Source organism: Equus caballus, chromosome 31 (assembly GCF_041296265.1).
Source record: "Equus caballus isolate H_3958 breed thoroughbred chromosome 31, TB-T2T, whole genome shotgun sequence".
Classification (NCBI taxonomy): Eukaryota; Metazoa; Chordata; class Mammalia; order Perissodactyla; family Equidae; genus Equus; species Equus caballus.
The window spans coordinates 16,195,182-16,217,418 of NC_091714.1; the positions used below are offsets into that span (position 1 = coordinate 16,195,182).

Consider the following 22,237-nt stretch of genomic DNA (forward strand, 5'->3'; position numbering starts at 1 on the left):
ATCAATGAAACTGGCATACATATTGCTTTGGAATATCCATCTATCAATGTCTGTCTGTCTATCAGGGAGGAAAGAAGAAAGTCAGGAGGGCAAGAATAAAATTTCAGCCCAAATGATATTTTTCTATAAAAAATTTAAAATAAAAAAAATCCAATTGGTCATTTAATCTTTTCTTCACTTTTTTCACATAGTAAACCTGTGGACCATTTGAGGCCTAGGAATAAATGAATGTAACACACACACATATGGATCTATGTAGATACACATATATGTATATACTATATTTATGGCTTTAATGTTTCTTTTTTTAATCCTTTAGTATCTCTCCTTTTTCATCGTAGACTACACTGGTATAATGTTTATAAATATAGGCATCAATAACTACAGTTTATAAAATAAAACAAGTTGACATTAACCACTTAAATCACAACAATCTACTTGGAAAGTGTAACAAAACGATTTTGTGAACAGCCAGAAGTAATACCTTCTTAAAATCTTTCATCCCAGAAAACCCCCAGATGTTTTAGAAAATCAGGAAACCTGAATTGTTAGTATCAAAGTACATTTTTAAGGTAATTACACTTGAAATGAAGATAACAGTATTTTGGAAGCTGAAAATTTACATCGAATAAATCATCAGGAGAAGGGAAGAAGCTCTTAGATTAAGAAATAATCATGCGGTCAGCCTTGTGGCTCAGTGGTTAAGCTCGTGCGCTCCACTTTGGCAGCCCGGGTTTCTCCAGTTTGGATCCTAGGCGCAGATGTGGCACCGCTCATCAGGCCATGCTGAGGCGATGTCCCACATAGCACAAGCAGAGGCACTCACAACTAGAATATACAAGTACGTACTGGGGGACTTCGGGGAGAAGAAGAAGGAAAAAATAAATATACATATATATATGTGTATATATATATATATATATATATATATAAAGATTGGTAACAGTTGTTAGCTCAGGTGCCAATCTTTAAAAAAAAAAGAAAGAATGAATCAGTACATGGATTGGAAACAACATAGAAGCATGTAGTTTAGATACCTCAATTTCATTAGAACCAGGATGAACATTTTTTTTCTGTTTTCCACATTCTCAGTATCATGGCTATTTAATAATAATATAATAGCTATCATTTATGGATCACTTGCTTTGAGCCAAATACTGTAGTAAGCACTTTTTAAAACACAGTATTGCATTTAACCTTTACAACAATTCTGTAAACTAGGAAACTAAGTCTTGGTAAGGTTAACAACCTGCCTAAAGTTATACAGCCTATAAGTGGCAAAAATGGATTTGAATCCATGTCTCAAGCCACAGCTTATATATGAGCTTAACCTCTCTCTCCCTATCAGTCCATTTATCTATCTATCTATCTATCCATCTAGCTATCCATCTATCCATCTATCTATCCATCTACCTCTCCATCTATCCATCTATCTACACACACATACATACATCCACATATACACACAAGGCCTTGGAATATATATTCTGAAGGAATATTAAGTGATTACTAAGGAATATTTCCTTTTATAAGCTCTTCAGTCATCAGTAAATCTGCTCTCCTTGCATCTAGTATACATTCATTACTGTTAGGACACGGAATTTTACCACTAAGAACAAGGTGCATCAGTGTTTTGTTTCTTCCTTGTCTTCAGATTTTATAAGGTTCAGTTAGCCGCCATATGGAGATTCAGCTTGATCACTGCTATAGAAGGTTTCCAAGAAGTTCTTGAGATTGTATCTCTAGTGACAGAGCGAGTCCCCGACCTGGTACTGAGTGGGGCTGGCTCCATGATCTAGGCTGGCTGCCTTAAAGAGCAATGCACGTTCTGCAATGTTTGTTTATGAAAACTAAGTGGATTAAAAAATCAAAGACTCAAGCCATATTTCAGGACAATGAACTAATTAGTCTTAATAAGTTTCAAAAGCTTCCGAACAAAAATATGTACTACCTGAAAAAAATCCACACGCCCTAATTTGAAGAAAGCCACTTAAGAGACAGGACTATGTTGATGTTTAGACATTTTGCTGGATTTAACTGAAAGATACAGCATTGATCCACAAGGTCACCTTGGCCCTGTGCTAAGGAGTGGTGCAAGTGGAACTGTGGGGACAGAGTTTCATAGCCACATCCCGATAGATATGTCAACATCAAACAAAAAGCCACGATCAGTTCTCTAGGAATTACTAATTGAGACAATTGGTCAGGAGCCACATTGGACATGGTTTACTCAGGTCAGGATACAATACCTAGTCTTCACAGGTAGCAAATTTGGATATACATCTGCTAACAGAGCATCCCATTTTTATTCCCCATCTCCTGACATTTTATCAGAGGAAGAAAAATCAAAACTTGATAGACGGAGGGTTCCTTATGTCACATTTCATCATACCTCTTATACTTGGAGCAGGACCATGTCCTTAGAAGGGGATCTTGGCGACTAAAGGTTATGCTTTGAGACGGGATCAATATTCATAATGTGAGGCCTAGGTCTCACACGCACAGAGGCAGAGCGCCACATGGCGTGGGCCACACTAGCAGTGTGCAGTGTAAGATCCTAGGGCAACCTTGTAGCTTCTGGGCCAGAGGTGGGGCAGAGGGATGAAGAAATCATTGTCTCAGTTCTGAGAGATGAAGCAGGGAGTGGGGGAGGATGTTGATAAGCGGGAGTCCTCACTTAAATTGATTTCAAAATGTGAAATAATTGTTTATACTTGGCAGACAGGCTGGGGATGAGCTCTAGAAGGGTCCCTAATGCCGACATTTCAAAATAAGAAATGTAAGTGTGCTTACCTTTTGGATGTCTTGTGCTGTTTCTGAAAAATAAAAGTTGTTTTTTAAGTTTGAGAATTAAAAATGTATCTCATACATAGGTAAGCACTAATATTTTATGAGACTTTTAAACACTGTTAATAATTGAAGCCCGAGAGGTTTCATGGGCCCTTTAGACCCAATTTTCAGAGAATGAGTCTCAGTTATCCTATATCTATCCTATGCTGTATGTAAAACAGCCTGACATACAGCTGAGTGTTATCCATCTTCTTTAATCCCTGAGAGCAATGGATCAATCCATGTTAATAAATTTCAAAAGCTCCCCCCAAATATGTTACCTGAAAAAAACCCCACACATCCTAAGCCATGAAAATCATTTAAACATAAGATTATGCTTCTGTTAATTTTTAGACATTTTCTTGGTTTTAACTGAAAGACGTAGCATTTATCAACAGGGGTGCCTTCACGCTGCGTTAACGGGTGGTGCAAGTGGGACTGTGGGGAGAGATTTACATCTTTATAGACGGCCTAATTACGTGTGTTTCATCTGTAAAAATTGTTTAATTACAGACGCATATAAAGTAAAAAGTGGTCGAATCTTCTCCACAATTCCCACCTTGTGGAGGCAACCACTCTCAACAGTTTGAGGTCCATCTTCCCGGGTCCCATACTCATTGCCCCCATCCCACCACAATGCACAGTTCTGTTTAGTTTTTAATATAGAGGTGCAATATGCAAATATATAGGGACACTCTTTTGACAGTTGCAGAATGTTCCATGCAGCATTTGACGATACACTACAACTTACTGAACATTTCCCACTAGATGGGCATTTTATGCGGTGTCCTCTTACAAACTGCAAAGCGCACACACACAGATCTGTCCACACTTGCGCGAATGCTTCTATATGGCAAGTGTACATGGTGAAATTTATAAAAGTGAAATTGTTGGGTCAAGGGCAAGTGCGCATTTTAAATTTAAATGCACTATCAACTCTTGCTCCAAAAAGTCTGCAGAAATTGATGCTCCCACCAATAGTTTCGGAGTGCCAATTTTTGTCTATCTTTTGGCCAAGCTCATGGCTTGTCCCCCCATTTGTGTCAATTAAATGTATGGTTTTTCTGATTACTAATATGGGTGACCATTTATAAATTTTACAGGCAGTTTGTATTTCTTCTGTAAAACTGCCTAATTATATTTTCTGCCTTTTAAAAAAAGAGTCCTTCGTCTCTTCTTTTTGAGGTATGGGATTTCTTTATATAATATTAATCTTTTTATGCCTGTTATCTATATTGCAAACATTTTATGTCATTTGCTTCACATTTTATAACAGAGCACTTTGACTTAGAGAAGTTAATCCTTCTGTATTCAAATCTGTCAGTCTGTACTTCACCTGTATATCAATAAGAGTGGAAAAAGAAAATATATTTTAGGACTTACCACTCGTCTTCAAAACTTTATGTGATCTTGAGGAAGGTTCTGGGAGAAAAAAAGAAAGCCAGCATCATTTGCAAAACCAAATCAAGACTTTTTCTTTACAAATGAGTTATTACGTTATGGGCAAATTAACTGAGCTCTAAAAAGTTTTTATCAACCCCATTGCTTAGAGATACTTAGCAGCAAGACATTCACTCCATCAACATTGTAAGATAAACATTAAGCTTGCAATCAGGAGTCACATAACAAGCAAACCAACCTTCCTTAGCTTTAACTACCACCTATAAGCTGATAATGTTCAATTTTATCTTCTTATCCCCAATGCTTGTCCCAAGCCTCAGACCTCAAATGCCAACTGCCAATCTGACATTTCCCCAATGTGCCCATGACCTAGGAAACTCGGCAAGTCTCAGCTCAGTGGTCTCCCCCATATCTGCTCCTTCATCTCTATTTCCTACCTCAGTTGTCACTGATATTATCCTCCCAAGTTAGTGACCAGGACGTCCTTCGAAATGTCTCCTGTTTTCATCCATCACAGTCTTGTGAGATCCCAGTCATGCTCCAGCTCAGTCTCCACTGTCTTAATCCAAGCAGTCACCATCTCTCACCCAGACTAGAGGGACAGCCTGCTACCTGGTCTTGCTGCCTACTTCATTCTCTGCATCAGGTCAAAATTCTCTTTTTCGCAAGTTCATTGCTTAAAATCCTTGCAGGATCGAGTTCCAACCCTCTGCCTGGCCTCCTTGGCCTTCCATGATCAGGACCGTATCTGCATCTTCTGCAGCCACATCTCCTTTCGTTTCACCTTGCCCACCTCCACCTCCACCCCAGCTCCATCCCATGTGCCAGCCGGACCAAACGACCGGCAACGGAGGTCTGACCTAAGGTAGGCTAGCTCAAGTCTCAGGGCCTCTGCATGTGCTGTTCCCGCCCCTGACCTGCCTCCTCAGCCCCCAGATGCCACCTGGGGTTCTGGTCTTCTGCTCTGTGAAGCCTTCTCTCTCCTTTGTCTCTCCACTCTTCCCTCCATCCACCTCTGCCACAGCTCCATCACACACACTGGTATTTGTTCACCTTTTCTGACTCTCACACTAGACTGTGAACTCCTTGCAAGCAGGAATCACGCATATTGTTTATCCTTGCACTCCCAGCCCTCAGCACAATGCAGGGGATTAGGCAGGCACTCAACAAACACTGATTCAAATAAAAAAATCTGAGGGCTAAGGGAGTGCTACATGGAGTCTGGTAAAGCTAGCGTGTGTTACAATTTTAGGTTGGAATAATCTTTTTATGTCATTTATAGCATATGTTTTTCCACGAGCAATAGTAAATAGGGTTTAAGTACCTGTGTGCCAATGGTAAGATGCTATACAAAGCAAAATTAGTTGACGGATATGTTTTATAGTCACTAGAAAACAGAGTTAAGTAGAAAAGAGTTTTAGAACAAAAGCCAGAGAGCCCCATCTTTGGCAGCCTCGAATGCATTCAGACTGGCAATGAGCTCAAAAACCAGAAAGAAGGGGCCAGCCCTCTGGCATAGTGGTTAAGTTCACGCGCTCTACTTCAGCGGTCTGGGGTTCATGGGTTCGGATCCTGGGCGCAGACCTACGCACTACTCATGAAGCCATGCTGTGGCAGCGTCCCATATACAAAATAGAGGAAGACTGGCACAGATGTTAGCTCAGGGCCAATCTTCCTCATCAAAAAAACAAAACAAAACCAGAAAGAAAATGCCCTTTGTCAGACTGAAAGGGACCTTTATTACTAGTCCCCCCATAATGATGAAATTTTGATTACAACACCCTATTTACCAGACTTTCTTCTCAGCCGATTCGGGGCAGACCCATCTCTAGAACCGCAAAATGCTTTCGTCTCTCCATCAGGACTGTAACAGAAGCCTGGATAATCTGTGAAGATAACCACATGCATCGGTAAGAACGAGGGGTTCAGGGACTTTGCAGAAAATGGGTACGACTTGGTTTGAATAGCTCTGGATTATTCCTTTTCATCAGGCACGGATACAATGCCTCCTTCCTTAATTGGTGTTGAACATGTATCCTGAGCTTTCTGTGAGACTTCAAGGAGTGGGCCAGCTAGTTTAGCTGCCTTCTCTCTCTCTCATGCACACGCACGCACATGCATGCACGCACACGCTTTCTATGTACTGTCCTTTTCCACCCTCTGGCAGAAAGAGTTATACCCATTGGCTTTACCCTTCCTAGACAGTCAAACGGTGTAAGGTGCAGTAACTCCCTCCTGCCACTCAGAATCATCGGCAACTCTATGACCCACAGAGGTCGGAAGACTCCATTCAAATAAAAATCTCAGCAGCTGAACTTGTTACCAAGGTTCCTGATAGACTTCAGGGAGGGGCCACAATAGAGGTCCTGTCAAGGTAAAACCGTCTGGAGAATTCAATCTAAGTGACCATTTCTCGGGCATTTCTGCCCGGTGCTGTGGTGGAGGACATCGAGTCCTTCCCGCCCCATGGAAGCTGTCGTCCAGCGCAGTGACTCAGTATTCTTCTAGACACTGCTCCTTTGAACATCTGATGAATGCTTTAGCTTCTCTTACTGGGAAGGGGGTTTTCATTTAATTTCATAGTTTATGTCTTTCCACCCTTTCTAAGGCTACACAGACTTTGGATTAAGAAAATCTGGTCTGATCCTAAAGTAGTGCAGCATATTCAATGACCATCTGCACCCTGAAGGCTGAGGACAGAAAATTTTAGGATGCAACTGTAAACCAGTGTTCTTCAAATTGGGATTAAGGCTCCTGACGGGCATCTAAAGTTCCAGAGAGTTCTGAGGATTGTAAAGACCACATACTGTTCTCCAGTGTCCGTGGAAAAGTTATATAAATGAGGTCATTTGGTCCAATGGACTGGCCTACTCTGTTCATACCCAGCCAAGTCCAAGGAGAGGGTAGGGCAAATAAGGTTATTTTCACAGGCTGAGTTGTTCTGGCCTAGTCCTGGGCCTGGAAGAGAAGCATGTGGCACCAGTTAGTGGCTGGAAATCATTCTGTGTACTCCTAGAATCTTCCTGGTTTCCAAGCACGAGCCCACAGCCTGGGAATAAGTAAATAATTTTGCTGAAGAGAGCTAGTCACAGTAACAGCTGGCTCCTCCACGTCCTCACATTCTTCATCTTTCCTCCTAGTTTGCCCATCCATGGCCTTGCCCTCTCTTCAGAGCACTTTCTATTAAAAAAAAATTCTTAAAGAGATTTCCACTGAAAAACACATGGGGATTTAAAGAAAACAGGGAGCCAGCTCTCATAGCCTAGCCAGTTCTCATAACTAACCATGGTTAAGTTCCATGTGCTCTGCTTCAGCGTTCCCCTGGTGTGGAATCACATCACTCATCGGTCAGTAGCCATGCTGCGGTGGCAGCTCACAAAGAACTAGAAGGACCTACAACTAGAATATACAACTATATGCTGGGGGCTTTGGGGAGAAAAAAAAAGAGAGAGGAAGACCGGCAACAGATGAACAGATGTTAGCTCAGGGTGAATCGTTCCCAGCAAAAAATAAAAATAAAGAAAACAGGAGAGTGAGGCCCAGCCTGGGACCACCTAGCATCACTTCTCAGGATCTGCTGGACATGAAATGGGGAATCTCAACCACAGTGGCACCGGGGCTCATCTTTCTACTTTGGTAACACTTCCTGTTTCTGCTGGAGAGTTATCCACTGGCAGGTTGGAGGGTAACTGAATCAGTGTTTGCACTTGGGGAAAGATTCTTCAAAAGAAAGTTATTTTGAAAGTTTTAAATCAAAGTTTCTGTCAGGGGGCCAGCCCGGTGGCACAGTGGTTAAGTGCGCACATTCTGCTTCGGCGACCCGGGGTCCACCGGTTTGGATCCCGGGTGCGGAGATTGAACTGCTTGGCAAGCCATGCTGTGGTAGGCATCCCACATATAAAGCAGAGGAAGATGGACACGGATGTTAGCTCAGGGCCAGTCTTCCTCAGCAAAAAGAGGAGGATTGGCAGCAGATGTTAGCTCAGGGCTAATCTTCCTCAAATAAATAAATAAATAAATTAAAGATTAAAAATAAAATAAAATAAAAAGTTTCTGTCAGATCTGGTTGTCAGTGTTTATAGTCATTGTTTCTCTCTTCATTCCATTTAATCGGGGAGATAACAAGGATGTGGTAAGTGCCGTTGAACAAGGACTCATTTTATAGGAAAGACCTCACTTCTATTTATTCTCTGCCTGCTTTTATAAGCCTAGAAATACAATCACACGGTGAGGGGAGGCAGTTGTAATCTAAAATTTGTGCAGCATCAGGAAAACCAGTAACTATCTAGCTAGCGTGATTCTTGCAGATAATCAACACAGATTTTCTCAATGGGGTGAGGTGGGAAATGCACTGCGGGAGCTTAAATTTTGGTGGTGGTGGAGGTGGGGGTAAGAGTTGACCCTGGAAGCATATCTTACATTGTTTAGTTGATACAGAGACCCAGATACGTGGCCAGTCATCAGGCGACTCACAGATAAACCAGGTGAAATCAGTGTAGAACCGAGTCAATGTGTTAGGAAGAGATTATACGGTCCACTGGCTCGATTCATTAAAACAGTGAGCAGAGAGCAGCTACTTTCTTACAACTGACATTTTTATAAACTTTAAGAGAGAAAACGTGACAAGTACAAGTTGACGATGAAATTTCAAGTTGAGTTTAGAAGACAAAACTTACGAATGGCATCCATTTCAAGTATTGCTTGCTTGGCCTGAAAGAAAGAAGGCATAGCTATAACTGCAATCATCTTTTTTTGTTTCTTCTTTAAACTACCAATCCTTATACAGGTTTTACCCCACGTGAATAAGGGGATTTTGAAAAGCTTTAAAAAAACTCATTTCTTTTAGGCATTAACACATAGTTCAAGGGAATCAAACAGATGAGCGCCCCCATGTGGGTGGTAGGTGCTGCCAATTGATGCTGCAGAGCTAAGCTTGCAGGCCCTATGTGGAGGGGTGGGTGGGTGCATGGACTGAAGAAAGGAAGGAGGGAGGGAGACAAAGGGAGATAGGAGGACGAAAGGAGAAAGAGAGAAAGGAGGGGAACCTTCCGCTAAAGTTTCTGAAACCCAGCTGATCATTAGCATCTGTTGGTCCGCTTATCATAAAATGCAGATTCCTGCTACCCAACCCTGATCTACTGAACCCAAAGCTCGAGGGACAGGGCCGAGGATCTACACCACCATATCACTGGGGCCTTATAACTACTTTGAGTTGATTGCAAAAACGGTTTCTGGAAGTTTCTCCTGTTTTCCTCTTTCCAAATAGCTATAGAGTTAGCCATTATCGTCAGCTAACTCTCCTGGCTCCCTACCGCACCCCTGCACCTACCATCCCTTTCGTGTGCCCTAGAAGCTCTCCAAGGGGGAGAAAGAGCTGCCGTCTGAAGGGCATGGATTGTGATCCCAGCTCTGGCACTTAACGAGGTGGGTGCTCTCACATCTCTGAATGTGTTTCCTCAAGCCTAAGACTGTAAGATAGGACCCACCTTTCACAGTTGCTACTAGGACCCAATGATGGGCCCTGGACTCACGTTAGATAGCAACCACCCTCTAAGTTACCATCGGGCCTGATAAACCCTGATTCTGGCTTCCTCCGCACATACGCTCCTCCCCACTTCAACCCCAACCTCTGAGGCTTCTTGTGTTGTAATTGTTCCCACATGCTATCAATGCTTAGGGGACTAGGAAAAGATTAAGTTAATTGCTCCAACATGTATCATTCTGCTTGAGGATTCAAAGAAAAAACTAATTTAGATAGGCTTTCTTGCTCCTTTTATGTCATTCTCATTTTTCGATGGTAGTCGAAATTTAATTTAACCTACAGACATTATGCTAAAAATAACCTGAAAAATAATTTTACTTGTCTTTTGCCACAATCTGTGATATCACAGTAGAAATATTTAAGCTAAGTGGCAATCATATTTAGTTTAAAAAAATCAGTTAAAAAAACCCTTGATGCAGTCACCTTAATTTCGAGAAAACAAACTCTTAGATTTTTTTTTATAATACTGAGATTTTTTTTTATCATATTTTCAGAGTTTGAGATTGCTAGTCCGAGTTAATTTCAAACACAAATGTCAGCTCAGTTTCTGTGAAGTACATTCATGGAACCACGTGAATATATAAGATGCAGAAGTCTACTTTCACCTTTATTCTCAATTAATCCGACGAGAGTTAATTTACATACCATGTCTGTGAATAGGCAATATGGCTATTTCCCAGAAGTTTCCTGGTACTTATAAACTTGACTTCAAGAACTCAGTATTGTTTTCCCTGTCTTGACATTTAATTTCCAGAAAGTACGATTCCCACATTTTCCACTAGGAGTCAGCCAGGGACCATCACTGAAGGCAAGGACTGGGAGGAGGTAGGGAGGAATACATATACTAACCAATTCCCAACAGCTCTGTTCATATCATTAAGAAATAGTCTTGAGGAAAGAAGTGAAAAGTTCAACTTGGTAATAACCCCGCTGAAACAACACACAAAATTATTATAACATTATAGTGGATAAAGTATATTAAATAAGTGTGCTTTCATTGCTCCCTGGGAACAACGTGGTTAAGACGCTCTTTGGAGCCAGACTGACCTGGCTTTGAATCCGGACTCAGTGAGGTACTAACTATATAAACTCGGGCAATGTAATTTACATCTCTGAGCCTCTGTTTTCATTTCTCTAGAATGGAGAGAATAAGACCTATCTCATAAGGTGTTTTGCGGGGGGGTGAAATAAGAATCGAAAGTACTTAGCACAGGGTACGTGTGCTCGAGAAGTTGTAGCTGAAAAAATACTGCTTAGATTCTAAAAGGATCAAGAACTTGGGCAAAAAAGTACGTAAAGGGAAAATTGCCTGGAACACACACCCCTCGTGTGGGAGAACGAGGGCAGTACGCAAGCTAGTCTTGTTTTGTAATGGCCTGTATCTGCCTTTCAGAATCCCTTGGCAGTTCTGATTTTCCTAGTAGACAGGTAAACAATAGGTGAGGCATATCAAAGACACTTCGCCATTGCCCAGAAGGGCATTCCAAGGCACAGGGCCAGCAACCTAATGACTAACCAGGAAGAAGACGCAGTTCTCTCTGCATGAGCTGCCTTACATCTTGGAACACCTCGATGAAATGAGACTCATGCTTAAGTCAAAGAACACACCTACGCCCATTCATTTCCTGGGTTCAAAGTCACTGCTGACAGCCTGAGAACGGGCTTCAGTACTTTTCAAAAAATATACAAAGAGCAAAGTAGACTCCTTTCTCGGAAATCTCCGTTTCCTTATTTTCCACCCAGTTCTGCTCTCATGATCATCATTCCATTTTTCTGCTCCACTTCACTCCTCCCCGCCCCAGCATGGACCATTTCACCATCCATTCTCCACCCTCACCTTAGTTCACTTTATCTCTGATGACCTTTTGCTCCACTCCAAAACAGCAACACAGAATTCTGGCCTCATGGCCGCCCCCAGAGCCTTATCATCCCCCAGAACCGCCCTAGCTCTAAGGCAGGGCGCCAGAAGTCCCTTCTTCAAGTACAGAACTCTACATTCCCACCTTCCCAGCTCTCCACCTGTAACTCCTGATGAACCAGTTCTCCGACTTTTCAAGACCAGCAATCCTTCAACCCAGGCCTCTATTCCCAGGTGGGTGCACTTGCCACTCAGCCTGGAAATCATGCTCGATCGTTGCCATTACGTGCTGACTGGCACCCTCCCTTCTCTTGCCCTGTTAACTGTACTCCTCATACTCCAACAAACCCCCAACTCGGAGAACCCACGCGCACCACGCTTCCTCAACCCGCGTTTCCAAGTTGCTGGGCAGACTTGCAAATGACCTCCTCACACTGATCCATGGTGGCCAGCTTCAGTCGGGTCTCGGATGCTTTCCACAAATTCTTGTAGTCATCCCTCCTGACGCTCTGGTCCATTTTTTAGTAAGTGTTCTGAACTTGTCCACATTCCCTCAGGTACCCAATGCCACCTCTGCTTCACTCACTCGGCAGATGACATCATCAAACCAAACCCTCCATCTTTGGGGAAATCAAACCCTTTATCTTCCCTCAAGTCCACCTCAAAGTTACTCTATCTTCTCTCATCTCTCTTCTCTCCCAGCTCAGAGAAGATGTTTCTGGCCCTTTCCACAATGAACTGTACACTATGGTGCTTTTGATCCTGTCCTGCCACCTGCCCAGGGGCGCATTCAAATGAGCATCTCTCCTCTTAACTTTACTATCTCCTTCCCCTCAGCCTGTTTATGTCCATGGCATCCTTCATCTACACAAAGCTTCTTGCTTTGATCTTGTCTCCCCTCTAACTACCACCTTTTGTCTTTTCTGAACTTTGTTAAAAAAAAAAAAAAGCCTACGCCCAGTCTGTTCCTTCTCACTTCCCCCTTTCTCTTCAACCCACTGCAATCTCCCTCTTATCTCTTAGTTGCCAAAGCGAATATCTGCTATTCTGTTCGAATCTGCCTTGGGCTCTCAGCATTCAAGACTCTTGCTCCACTCCCTCTCTTCGAGACTCTTTCCTTCCTTACCACACCTTCCTCCTCTAGCTTTCTTACCACCTCACTGGCCACTTTCCTTTGATTGTTCTCCAAATCCCACCCCCTTGCAGACCACTTAGATGTTGGGATTCCCAAGGTTCTTCTTTCCTTTACACATTTTTGTGGGCCACCCTATCAAATCTCAGGGCTTCAATGACTGTGTAGAGAGGGCCTCCAGACCCTCGGCTGCCTAGACCTGAATTTCTACCTGCAGCTGACCTGCCCCAGCACGAGCCACACTGAGAACTCCTCCCTCTCGCTCCCAACCAACCGGTTCCTCTCCTTTGCAGCCTCCCTGGGAACTCACACCACCATCCTCTTGGCCCAACGCCCGACGCATCCTTGACTCCGATTTCTCCCTCTCCTCATGCACCCAGTGCACAAATCCTCTTCCCTTTGCCTCCGTGATGCGTTTGGCTTCTGCGCCCCCTCTGATGCTGTGGCTGCCTGGCAGGCCCCTCATCTCTTTCTAGACTATTGTGGTGGCTTGCCAAATCTCTTCCTGCCTCCAATCTTGCTCCTCCCACTCACTTGTCTTATTTGACCTTAAAGTTACACGCTTGGAACACAGGGCTCACTGTGTCACCCCCTTACTCCAACACCTTCAGTAGTTTCCCACCGCCAACACAATCCAGACTCATCAGAGTGTGCGTTCAAAGCCCTTCACAGGTCGACTGCCTTCCACTTCTCCAGCCTCACCTCTTACTCCATCTCCTGAGGACTCAGCCCTTCCATCTCGGCACCATCTGTGTGTTGTGAATACAATGCAGCGCTTCACATCTCTGTATTTTTGTTTATGCTGTTCCCTCAGCTTGGTTTTCCTTTTCCTTTCCTCCCACTTAATAAAGACACTCCTCATCCTTCAAGACTGAGGTAAAAGGCATTGTCCTTCTCCCCACTTGACTGTAAGTGAACACTGTAACCTTCCACAACACTTGGCTTAGACCTCTATTAATTCATTGTTTTTAAGCAAACGTTCATTGTTATATGGCTGGCTCCCTTTTCTACAAATTCCTGCACACCTGAGTCAGGATCTTGTTTCCCGAGCATTCCCACGAAACCTCAGCTAGTTTTATTCACTGTAGCTGCCTGGTACGCTTTTGAATAATTCTCAAAACTCTATTCTCAACTAGCTTTCAAGACATTTTCTTACAGTCTTCTCTTTTTCCTTCTTTCAAACCCCAAAACTCTCCACAGCTTCTTCCTACATGTGAATCTTTTCAGTATAAACGACTGGTTTAGTTGATCCCTTAAGCAGCCTCTCTCTCAGTTTTCTTTATTTTGAAGTGGAACATTTATTCCCGTCAGGCGGCCCTCCCAGGACCTGAATTCCTTTACGTTTTACTGTCTGTTGACCTCCCTGTCTTACCTTAGCCGGAATCTTTGCCGCGTGATTCTCCAGGATCAGTCTTTTCAGGTGCAGAACCCACAGGCGTTTGTCTTGTTGGGACTTAGCCTGCCAGGAGGAGAGTTGGACAGTCAGACAACTCACGCCTCCACCACTCCCAAGATTCAGATGCTCCTACAACCCTCTGACAAGATGGAAAATACACCATGTGGCCAGAAAGTTCTAGAAAGGCCACCTGGCACAGGGTGCTCACCATTCCCCAGAGTGAGCCTGGCAGGGTGGCGAGGGCGCTGCTGTTACCTGAACTGTGTGCTGCAGCTTGGGGTTCTTATAGTGGAAGACGCTGAAGCTGAGCGGCTCCTTGGGTATCACCTCCACAAGCATGAGGTTGCCACACTGAGCGGGAGAGTAGAGAGAGGGTGAGGCCCACTTGGAAGAGAACGGAACAGGCAACTGCAGTCCTTGCCCGCAACCAGTCTTCAGACTTACCAGGATGTGAGCTTTGTATGTAAACGTGTCGTCTCTCTTCTTCGTGATGAGAAGCAGCTTGTCGAAGAGGAAGAGGGTCCTCTCATTCTTGGCGCGCTGGAGGCGGAAGGTTCCCTCGAGCACCAGTTCCCCGTAGCTGGTCAGGTCCGGCCCCTTCCAGTTAGTGAGCAAACTCTGTATCTCCTGAAACGGTGAACGTTCCATGTGATCAGACAGGAGGTGGGAAGGTAAGGCAGCGAGGACAGGGGGCCCAATGTTGAGCCTTGAGAATGGTGTCTCAATGTCTGTGACGGGGTCCAATGGATCTACATGGTGTCCAATGGACATACATGGTGTGCAATGGATCTACATGGTGTGCAATGGACATACATGGTGTGCAATGGATCTACATGGTGTTCAGTGGATCTACATGGTGTCCAATGGACATACATGGTGTGCAATGGATCTACATGGTGTTCAGTGGATCTACATGGTGTGCAATGGATCTACATGGTGTGCAATGGATCTACATGGTGTCCAATGGACATACATGGTGTGCAATGGATCTACATGGTGTGTAATGGACATACATGGTGTGCAATGGATCTACATGGTGTGCAATGGATCTACATGGTATGCAATGGATCTACATGGTGTGCAATGGATCTACATGGTGTGCAATGGATCTACATGGTGTTCAGTGGAGCTACATGGTGTGCAATGGATCTACATGGTGTTCAGTGGACCTACATGGTGTCCAGTGGATCTACATGGTGTCCAATGGATCTACATGGTGTCCAATGGACCTACATGGTGTCCAATGGATCTACATGGTGTGCAATGATGTCTAAGGACCCAAGACATAAATCTACGTTTATGGGTGGTATCACTTAAGTGTTCATGAAAATGAGTCAAGCTGTCAGTTGACAAGTTGCCCATTACTTCTTTCCATTCTTTGATAAGCCCTCTACTATGGCTGGCAGCAGCCGTTAAGTCTTTCAAAAGCTAGGGAAAGAGGCCACTGGTATGTGACCTTCTCAGATAGGCATCCTTCCCTGACTCTCTGGACAAAAAGCTTCAGAGCTATTGACTTGGAAACCTGCTTCCAGAATGTGAAGTCCACACCCCATAAAGGTAACTCAAAACCAAAGCTTGTGGAAAATCACACAAGATACATCTTCCTAGAAATTTCCTGATCTTAATCTCATTTATTTGGGGAAAGGAAATGCACATTTCTTTACCACGATGTTTCCCATGGAACTTGGTAAATATAAATTGATAACATGACTTTGAAGTTTCTTTGGGATTTACTGTACATCCATATCAACTTTTTTTTTAATCTTTATTTTTTGTGAGGAAGATTGGCCCTGAGCTAACATCTGTGCCAATCTTCCTCTATTTTATGTGGGATGCCACCACACCATGGCTTGATGAGCAGTGCTAGGTCTGTGCCTGGGATCCGAACCTGCAAACCCCAGGCTGCTGAAGCGGAGCATGCAAACTTAACCACTCTGCCACCAGGCTGGCCTCCCACATCAACGTTTTTTAAGGAAGCTGATTTTATTATTTTGAAAAATGAAAACATTCACAAATAGCATCTAATGAAGCAGCCCACAAGGCAACCTAAAATTTCATTGGTTGAAAGTAGAAATGGACGGAAATGGAGATAGTCTGAGTCAGAGCCTAATTTAGTAGTGTCTTCAGAATGCCAGATTCATAAGGTACGAAAAACCAGTCATGGGGCCATTTCTAAATATGCAATAGATGTTATGTCTAACATTATGTCCGCAAAACGCTTGAATGATGAAGCATGAAACCTTTCTTACTGCTGCAAAACCAGACACAGCCTGCAAGATTAGAAGCCGTCTTCCTTTGACTTTTGATGGTCAGTTGCATACACCACACTCTGGCTGCCTAGAGATGAAACCTACAGTTTTGCTTGGGCTTATGGGCCAAATAATGTATCTTTTTTCCCTGAGTGGTGTGTAGGTGCCCTGAATAGCATGGGGTCACTCTGGGTTTTTATATTTCACTCCAGGGACAAGCAGGAGCCTAGGACTAGCCTCTGGAACCACATGACCTTTTGTTTTTAAATAGCACATCCTTTGAGGTGCCCGGGACATGATCACTGGCTTAGCATTTATCAGAAGCTCCCAGGGATTTGGGGCTCAAAAATGTTGGTGCTGGAAGGGATCTTAGCAAATCCCTCGCCTGTCTCATTTCAAAAATGAGGAATCTAAAATGAAATGGTAGTCTCGTCCCAAAGGGCGTGGTTCCAGACTTAGCTCTCCTTTCTCTGAGTCCCCTGCCCTGTTACCACACATACACCACCTCATGACTCTGCAGGAATTAGTGCAAGAGGAACAGAGGCTTGGAAACCCTTTAAATAGTTTAGAGAAAGTCGCCTCTTGCAACAAGAGTTACTTATTTGTAATAAACAGACAAGAAGGCCTGGGGAGATTCAAATTTTAACTGGGGTCACTGAAGGGGCTCTGAGCAAACTGTTAGTTTCAAAGTTACCATGTAACTTTCTCATAAATAGCCACCTTCAGCAATGATCTGTATTATCAGTGTCCTGATCTTTCTTCAGGGAGAACAATGATAAGACCCCCAATGAGGTGCGACACTTGTGCAGCCTTAATGTCTGATTTGGAAAATGACAGTAAATCGTGCCTCCACAGCACCGCCAGCCACTGCCATCTCGGGGGCCCACCTGTAACCGGACTGCGTGCTCATGTTTCCGCTTCATGTCATTGATGTGCCAGGCCACTCGCTGCATCGTGTCTATAGCATCAAGCACCACGTCATAGCCGTCTGTGTCCTTGTCAAGGTGATTTTCTATTTCCTTGAAAAAGACAAGAACTGGTTTTCAGATTTTTTTTCTCATATAGCCAATGAAACAAATGGTACCTCTATGATCAGTTCTTCATATTTTATTTTTGCTTATTTATTTATACACTGCCATCATTCCTTAAGATGCTGAGATAACTTATCAGAGGCATCTGCAACAAAATGGTAAAATGGGAATAAAGAGGGAGCTAGAAAAAATAGAAGTAGATTAGAATTTCATGACAAGGAGGATAAAAACAAAACACGTGCACAGGCCACTAAGTCTCACAGAGATATCATAGTTAGCATAACAGACACGAGAGTTGACAGTATAGTTAGAGATTTCTGAGCTTTCTAGTGGCCAATGTAACATAGGTCTCATTCTTACAAGATAGAAAATTGACTTGTTTTTTTTCCTCCTAGAGGAAGTAAAATGTCTCGCATAGGACTTAATATGTAACAGACTTGAAAATATAATGGACCGTGATCTTTGAAAAACATTCCTATAGCAAGTGCATTTCAGGCAGTCAAGGCTTTAAAGTTGAAAGGAAGGTCACTGAAGACAGTCCTTCAGAGTGCTGAGAAAGATCTCACGGATCAAGTAGTCGCTGCCTGATGGTCACAGTGTGTTACATCAGCACTCGGCTTGGCACTGGAGTCCCGCAATCCCAGGGAGATGAGGAAGGGACACAATCTCTGTTCTGACTCTGTTCAGCACATAAGACACACATCCCAAGACTCCTCAAGAATCTTAGGATAGGGACTATCGATTGCCTTGTTCCTTTAACCCTTATCTTCCCAACAATGCCCACCAGAGAGCTGGGGTCAATAAATGCTTAGCAAATTGAAGCTATATCTTCTTAAAACAATAATACAGTAACCCTACATAACTATGTAAACCAGTAAGAAGATATTATAATCCATTAGATCTTTTCCATGACATTTATCATACATAATTGTCAAGCTAAAGGGTGGAGGCTGAATCTTCTGGTATAATTACAAAGATCAGTTCCATTATTTTATAGTCATACTTTACAAATCTTTATTTTTCCCAAGTACTCAAGATTTCCATCTAGCTAGAACCTGGAAAGGAATTTACATTTTCTTTCCACACTCAGACTCAGCTGTTCCAAAGGCCCTGTGGAACCATACGACTAAACTAGTAACTCCTGGCTAAGTTCAAGATCAACAGCAAATTAAAAAAAAATAATGATTTCTTCTTTTAATCTGAGAGGCCATCCCGCTCATCAATAAACAGACTCAGGAGTTGAGAGCATGTTCCTGTGGGGATCTTCACGGATGGCCGCACACCTTTGAAGTGAGGTGAATGACATAGAAGGGACACTCTAAAAGCAAAAATACTTCAAAGTCAACCGGAAGTTAGTTTTCCATTAATTTAACCACTGTTCTTCCCTCTTTTCTTCATTGCCAGCTGTTATGGACTAAAGGTTTGTGTCCCCCCAAAATTCCTATGTTGAAATACGAACCCCCATTGTGTGGTGTTAGGAGGTGGGGCTTTGGGAAGTATAAGGTCATGAAGGGGGAGCCCTCCGGGATGGGGTTAGTGCCCTTATGAAAGGGACTCCAGAGAGCTCTCCTGGCTCTTTCCACCAGGTGAGGACACAAGGAGAACTCAGCAGCTGCAACCCAGAAGACGGCCCTCACCACAACTCAATGGTGCTGGCACCCTGATCTCGGGCCTCCAGGCTCCATGAGAAATAAGTGTTTGCTGTCTTAGCCACCAGTCCCCAGCACTTTCTTATAGCATCTCGAGCTGACTCAGACAGCCCCTCTTAATTCAGAGGGTAAAGGCTCTTCTTCCTATCAATTAACTTTTCGTAAGGATCTTGTTACATCTGATATGCTTAAGTAACTGAGACCTTAGATTTTTCTTTTCATGGATGGCCACCTTACTGTCCAGAAGGCCAGAACTAGAGATTCTTGGGACACAGTCTTAAATGCCATGTTAGCAGAGGCCAGCAGACATCCATTCTGGGGCGGCCATTATTTATTTAAAGAATGATTCGGACGCTAATTTGGCAAATTAATCCCACTAATCTAAGAGGTCACGAATATCAATTTAACAATTAAAGTAAAACCTCTGATGTGGTTTCACAGGACACAAAGATGAGTCACCCAGGCAAACAGACAAAGCTGAGAAATTTTTGGTCAAGTTACACCCTAAGAGTTGTTAAAATTTTAAATGTCTGTGAACTGAGCAAACCTGGAAGGATTATCCAAGTTAGAAACCTGCAATCATTCAAAAAGAGATACATACAAATTGCAGGCACATTGATATAGAGAGAAGAACTCTGGATTAAAACCTTTTTAAGATTTTTAATATGGTATTAAAAATAACAGCTTATTTTTATTGACTGCCTGTGAGCCACAGTGAACACGGGCAATTTACAGGATTTAAACCCAGGCAGCCTTGCCCCAGAGTTCGGCTCCTAACCACCTAACTGTCTTGGAAAGGCAATCTGATCCTACTTACAGAATGAAAACTACTTTCAATAAAACTTATTTCCTTTTTTTTTCCTGAGGAAGATTGGCCCTGAGCTAATATCTGTGACCGTCTTCCTCTATTTTATATGTGAGAAACTGCCATGACATGGCTTGATGAGTGGTGTGTTGGTTTGCCACTAGGATCCAAACTGGGGAACCCCAGGCCACCAAAGCAGAGCACGTGAACTTAATGGCTGCACCACTGGGCTGGCCCCAAACTTATTTCCATTTTTATCAATATCCTTAGAGGATAAGAAATGAGAATGTGAGAGTTACTTTGTTTCTAAAGTCTCCTGGTATTTTGTATAAATAATGGAAAATGATACAAAGATGCCCTGAAGCGACACTGAGCCCAGCTCACAGATCATTCTGCACGCTGCTCAGCGGCGTCTGCTCTCTTTTCGGCCTCTTCTCATACGAATGCCAATCTATGACAAACAGCTCTCCCTCCCAACTGCCTACTGAATCTGGGCTCGTGGAAATAAAATAAAACATTAACAATCTGGTTTTTATTAAGATGATAGCTCCCCGTCTGAACCTGTCATTGTCCAGCATCAGGTACTTCTAAGGCCTGACAGAATCAGGGCTAAAACGAGTCTTTTTACTTGGCAGTTGTCAATGGGGCTGCAGGCCTAGAATATAAATATCTCTAATTCCTCAAAGCAGATTAGTCAGTTGTAAAGTATGAGCGCAGAAAGTATTTCCATATGTCTCCAGCCTGTTCTGATTTTTTTTCGCCCCTAAACTTAATATATACACACAAAATCCCCATCCCTCGGAAAGTCCTCGAGCGCAGGCAGACGCTTACATGCAAAAGCAGATGATACTTGAGAATCCGCTGAACTGGTTTTAAGAGATAGGAGCCCAGAGGCAGGGAGTGTTTCAAAGTTTCCTGACGTTCCCGGAAGAATTTGGCCAGCATCTTGTTCCTCATGCACTCTGTGAGCACAGCCACTGATCTGCAAGAAGAAGAATATTTTTATCTACACGGGAATGCTCAATGTGGGTATTCAAGTCTTAAATGCCGGCGTAAGTGCAAATATCCTAAAACAGGTAGGGCAGCAACAGAGCTATGGCTGGACTAGAATGCCTCTGGGCAAGTTAGAAAAAGATGCCTCTCTGGGTGGGGGAATGAGGAAAAGGCCTGTTTCAAGAGAATAGTACACAGATGTCCACATGGCTTCTAAGCAGCAAGCTCCTTCTAGGAGATGCAGCCCCCTGCCAGGACCCACAGCTTGGCAAAGGGGATCTGCGTTGGATGTTAGCTTCCAGTTGTGCCCCATCTGGGTGTCTTTATGACATTACAGGCAGGTGGTCAGAGACCTTGTCTCACAGGAAACTTCCCTTCGAGAATCTTTGACCAGATCCGTCTTTCCACCTCCAAGTGGTTCTCCTCCTAAATTCAGCTTCCAAAACAGCTCGATAGCCTTGCTCCTTAAGGAATGTGCCTCACTGCAGTGTTTTTGAAAAGTGGGTCGGGTTCCTTCTCCATCCCAGCTCCCCCAAAGGTACCGAGTACGCCCCCCTAACATCCCAGGGGAAGAGCAGAGGCAATGCTCATATCTCACACACAAAGCAAGCTAGGGGGCTCATGGAGTCTCACATGCGTAAATTAAAATCTTATGGTCTTGTAACATCCAAGGAAGCAGGTGGAAGTAATTTCAGCCCTTTCTCCCCAAGTCAGTAATATGTTTTCACGATAAATTTAGAAAACCAGAGAGAGGCAAACAGCAAAATAAGACTCCATGGGAGAGAGCAAAATGGAGGTTTCCTAATGAAGCTGTTAGAGCCCGGCTGCTTTGAGAAATATCTGTTCAAACGGGTTTATTTCCCCCCTAAGTCAAGATTTCAAAACTATTCTCCATCACGCAGCCTAGGAACTTTTCCGAGGTTCTTTAGAGTCAGAAGCAGCTGTCCAGCAGCCCTTTCGCGTCCGAAGGCTTTTTAACAATAAGAAACCTGCACCCATCCGGAGCACACGGAAGCCCAGGTTCAGGGCCGGGGAGACATCTGAGGACAGTGACCTGGTCTGGGGCAAAGACGGAGGGCCGTGCCCCTTCACAGCAGAATCGCTGGGGCGTGACTGGTATGAAGGAGGTGGCCATCTGTCAAGATGTGCCGGCGACATTTAATATCACCAGCCTGGCTCCAAAGGGGAAGACAAGTTGTCAGATGGGCTGACACACTTGGCTGAAACTCTCAGCTTCTTAAGATGGGGGAGAGGAAACCTCGGGCCTCAGAGAGCAAACAGCTGGGAGACACAGCAACAGAAGGAAATATTTTTCTATGAATTTGAAAACCATACAAGTGGGCAAGAAGCAG

General features: G+C 43.6%; 1 protein-coding gene across 8 annotated transcripts in view; it reads right to left on the reverse strand.

Moving 5' to 3' along the window:
- PLEKHG1 (pleckstrin homology and RhoGEF domain containing G1) overlaps window positions 1-22,237 on the reverse strand; it is a 222,976-nt gene that overhangs the window by 13,599 nt on the left and 187,140 nt on the right. For all 8 annotated transcript variants that reach the window (XM_023632922.2, XM_023632923.2, XM_023632921.2 and 5 more), the window contains 9 exons: window positions 20,724-20,874; window positions 17,295-17,426; window positions 14,603-14,785; window positions 14,414-14,509; window positions 14,135-14,221; window positions 8,907-8,940; window positions 6,021-6,116; window positions 4,213-4,251; window positions 2,794-2,816 (listed from right to left, as the gene is read on the reverse strand). In XM_023632922.2, coding sequence (XP_023488690.2) covers window positions 2,794-2,816; window positions 4,213-4,251; window positions 6,021-6,116; window positions 8,907-8,940; window positions 14,135-14,221; window positions 14,414-14,509; window positions 14,603-14,785; window positions 17,295-17,426; window positions 20,724-20,874 — 841 coding nt within the window. The remainder of the gene's footprint in view (window positions 1-2,793; window positions 2,817-4,212; window positions 4,252-6,020; window positions 6,117-8,906; window positions 8,941-14,134; window positions 14,222-14,413; window positions 14,510-14,602; window positions 14,786-17,294; window positions 17,427-20,723; window positions 20,875-22,237) is intronic.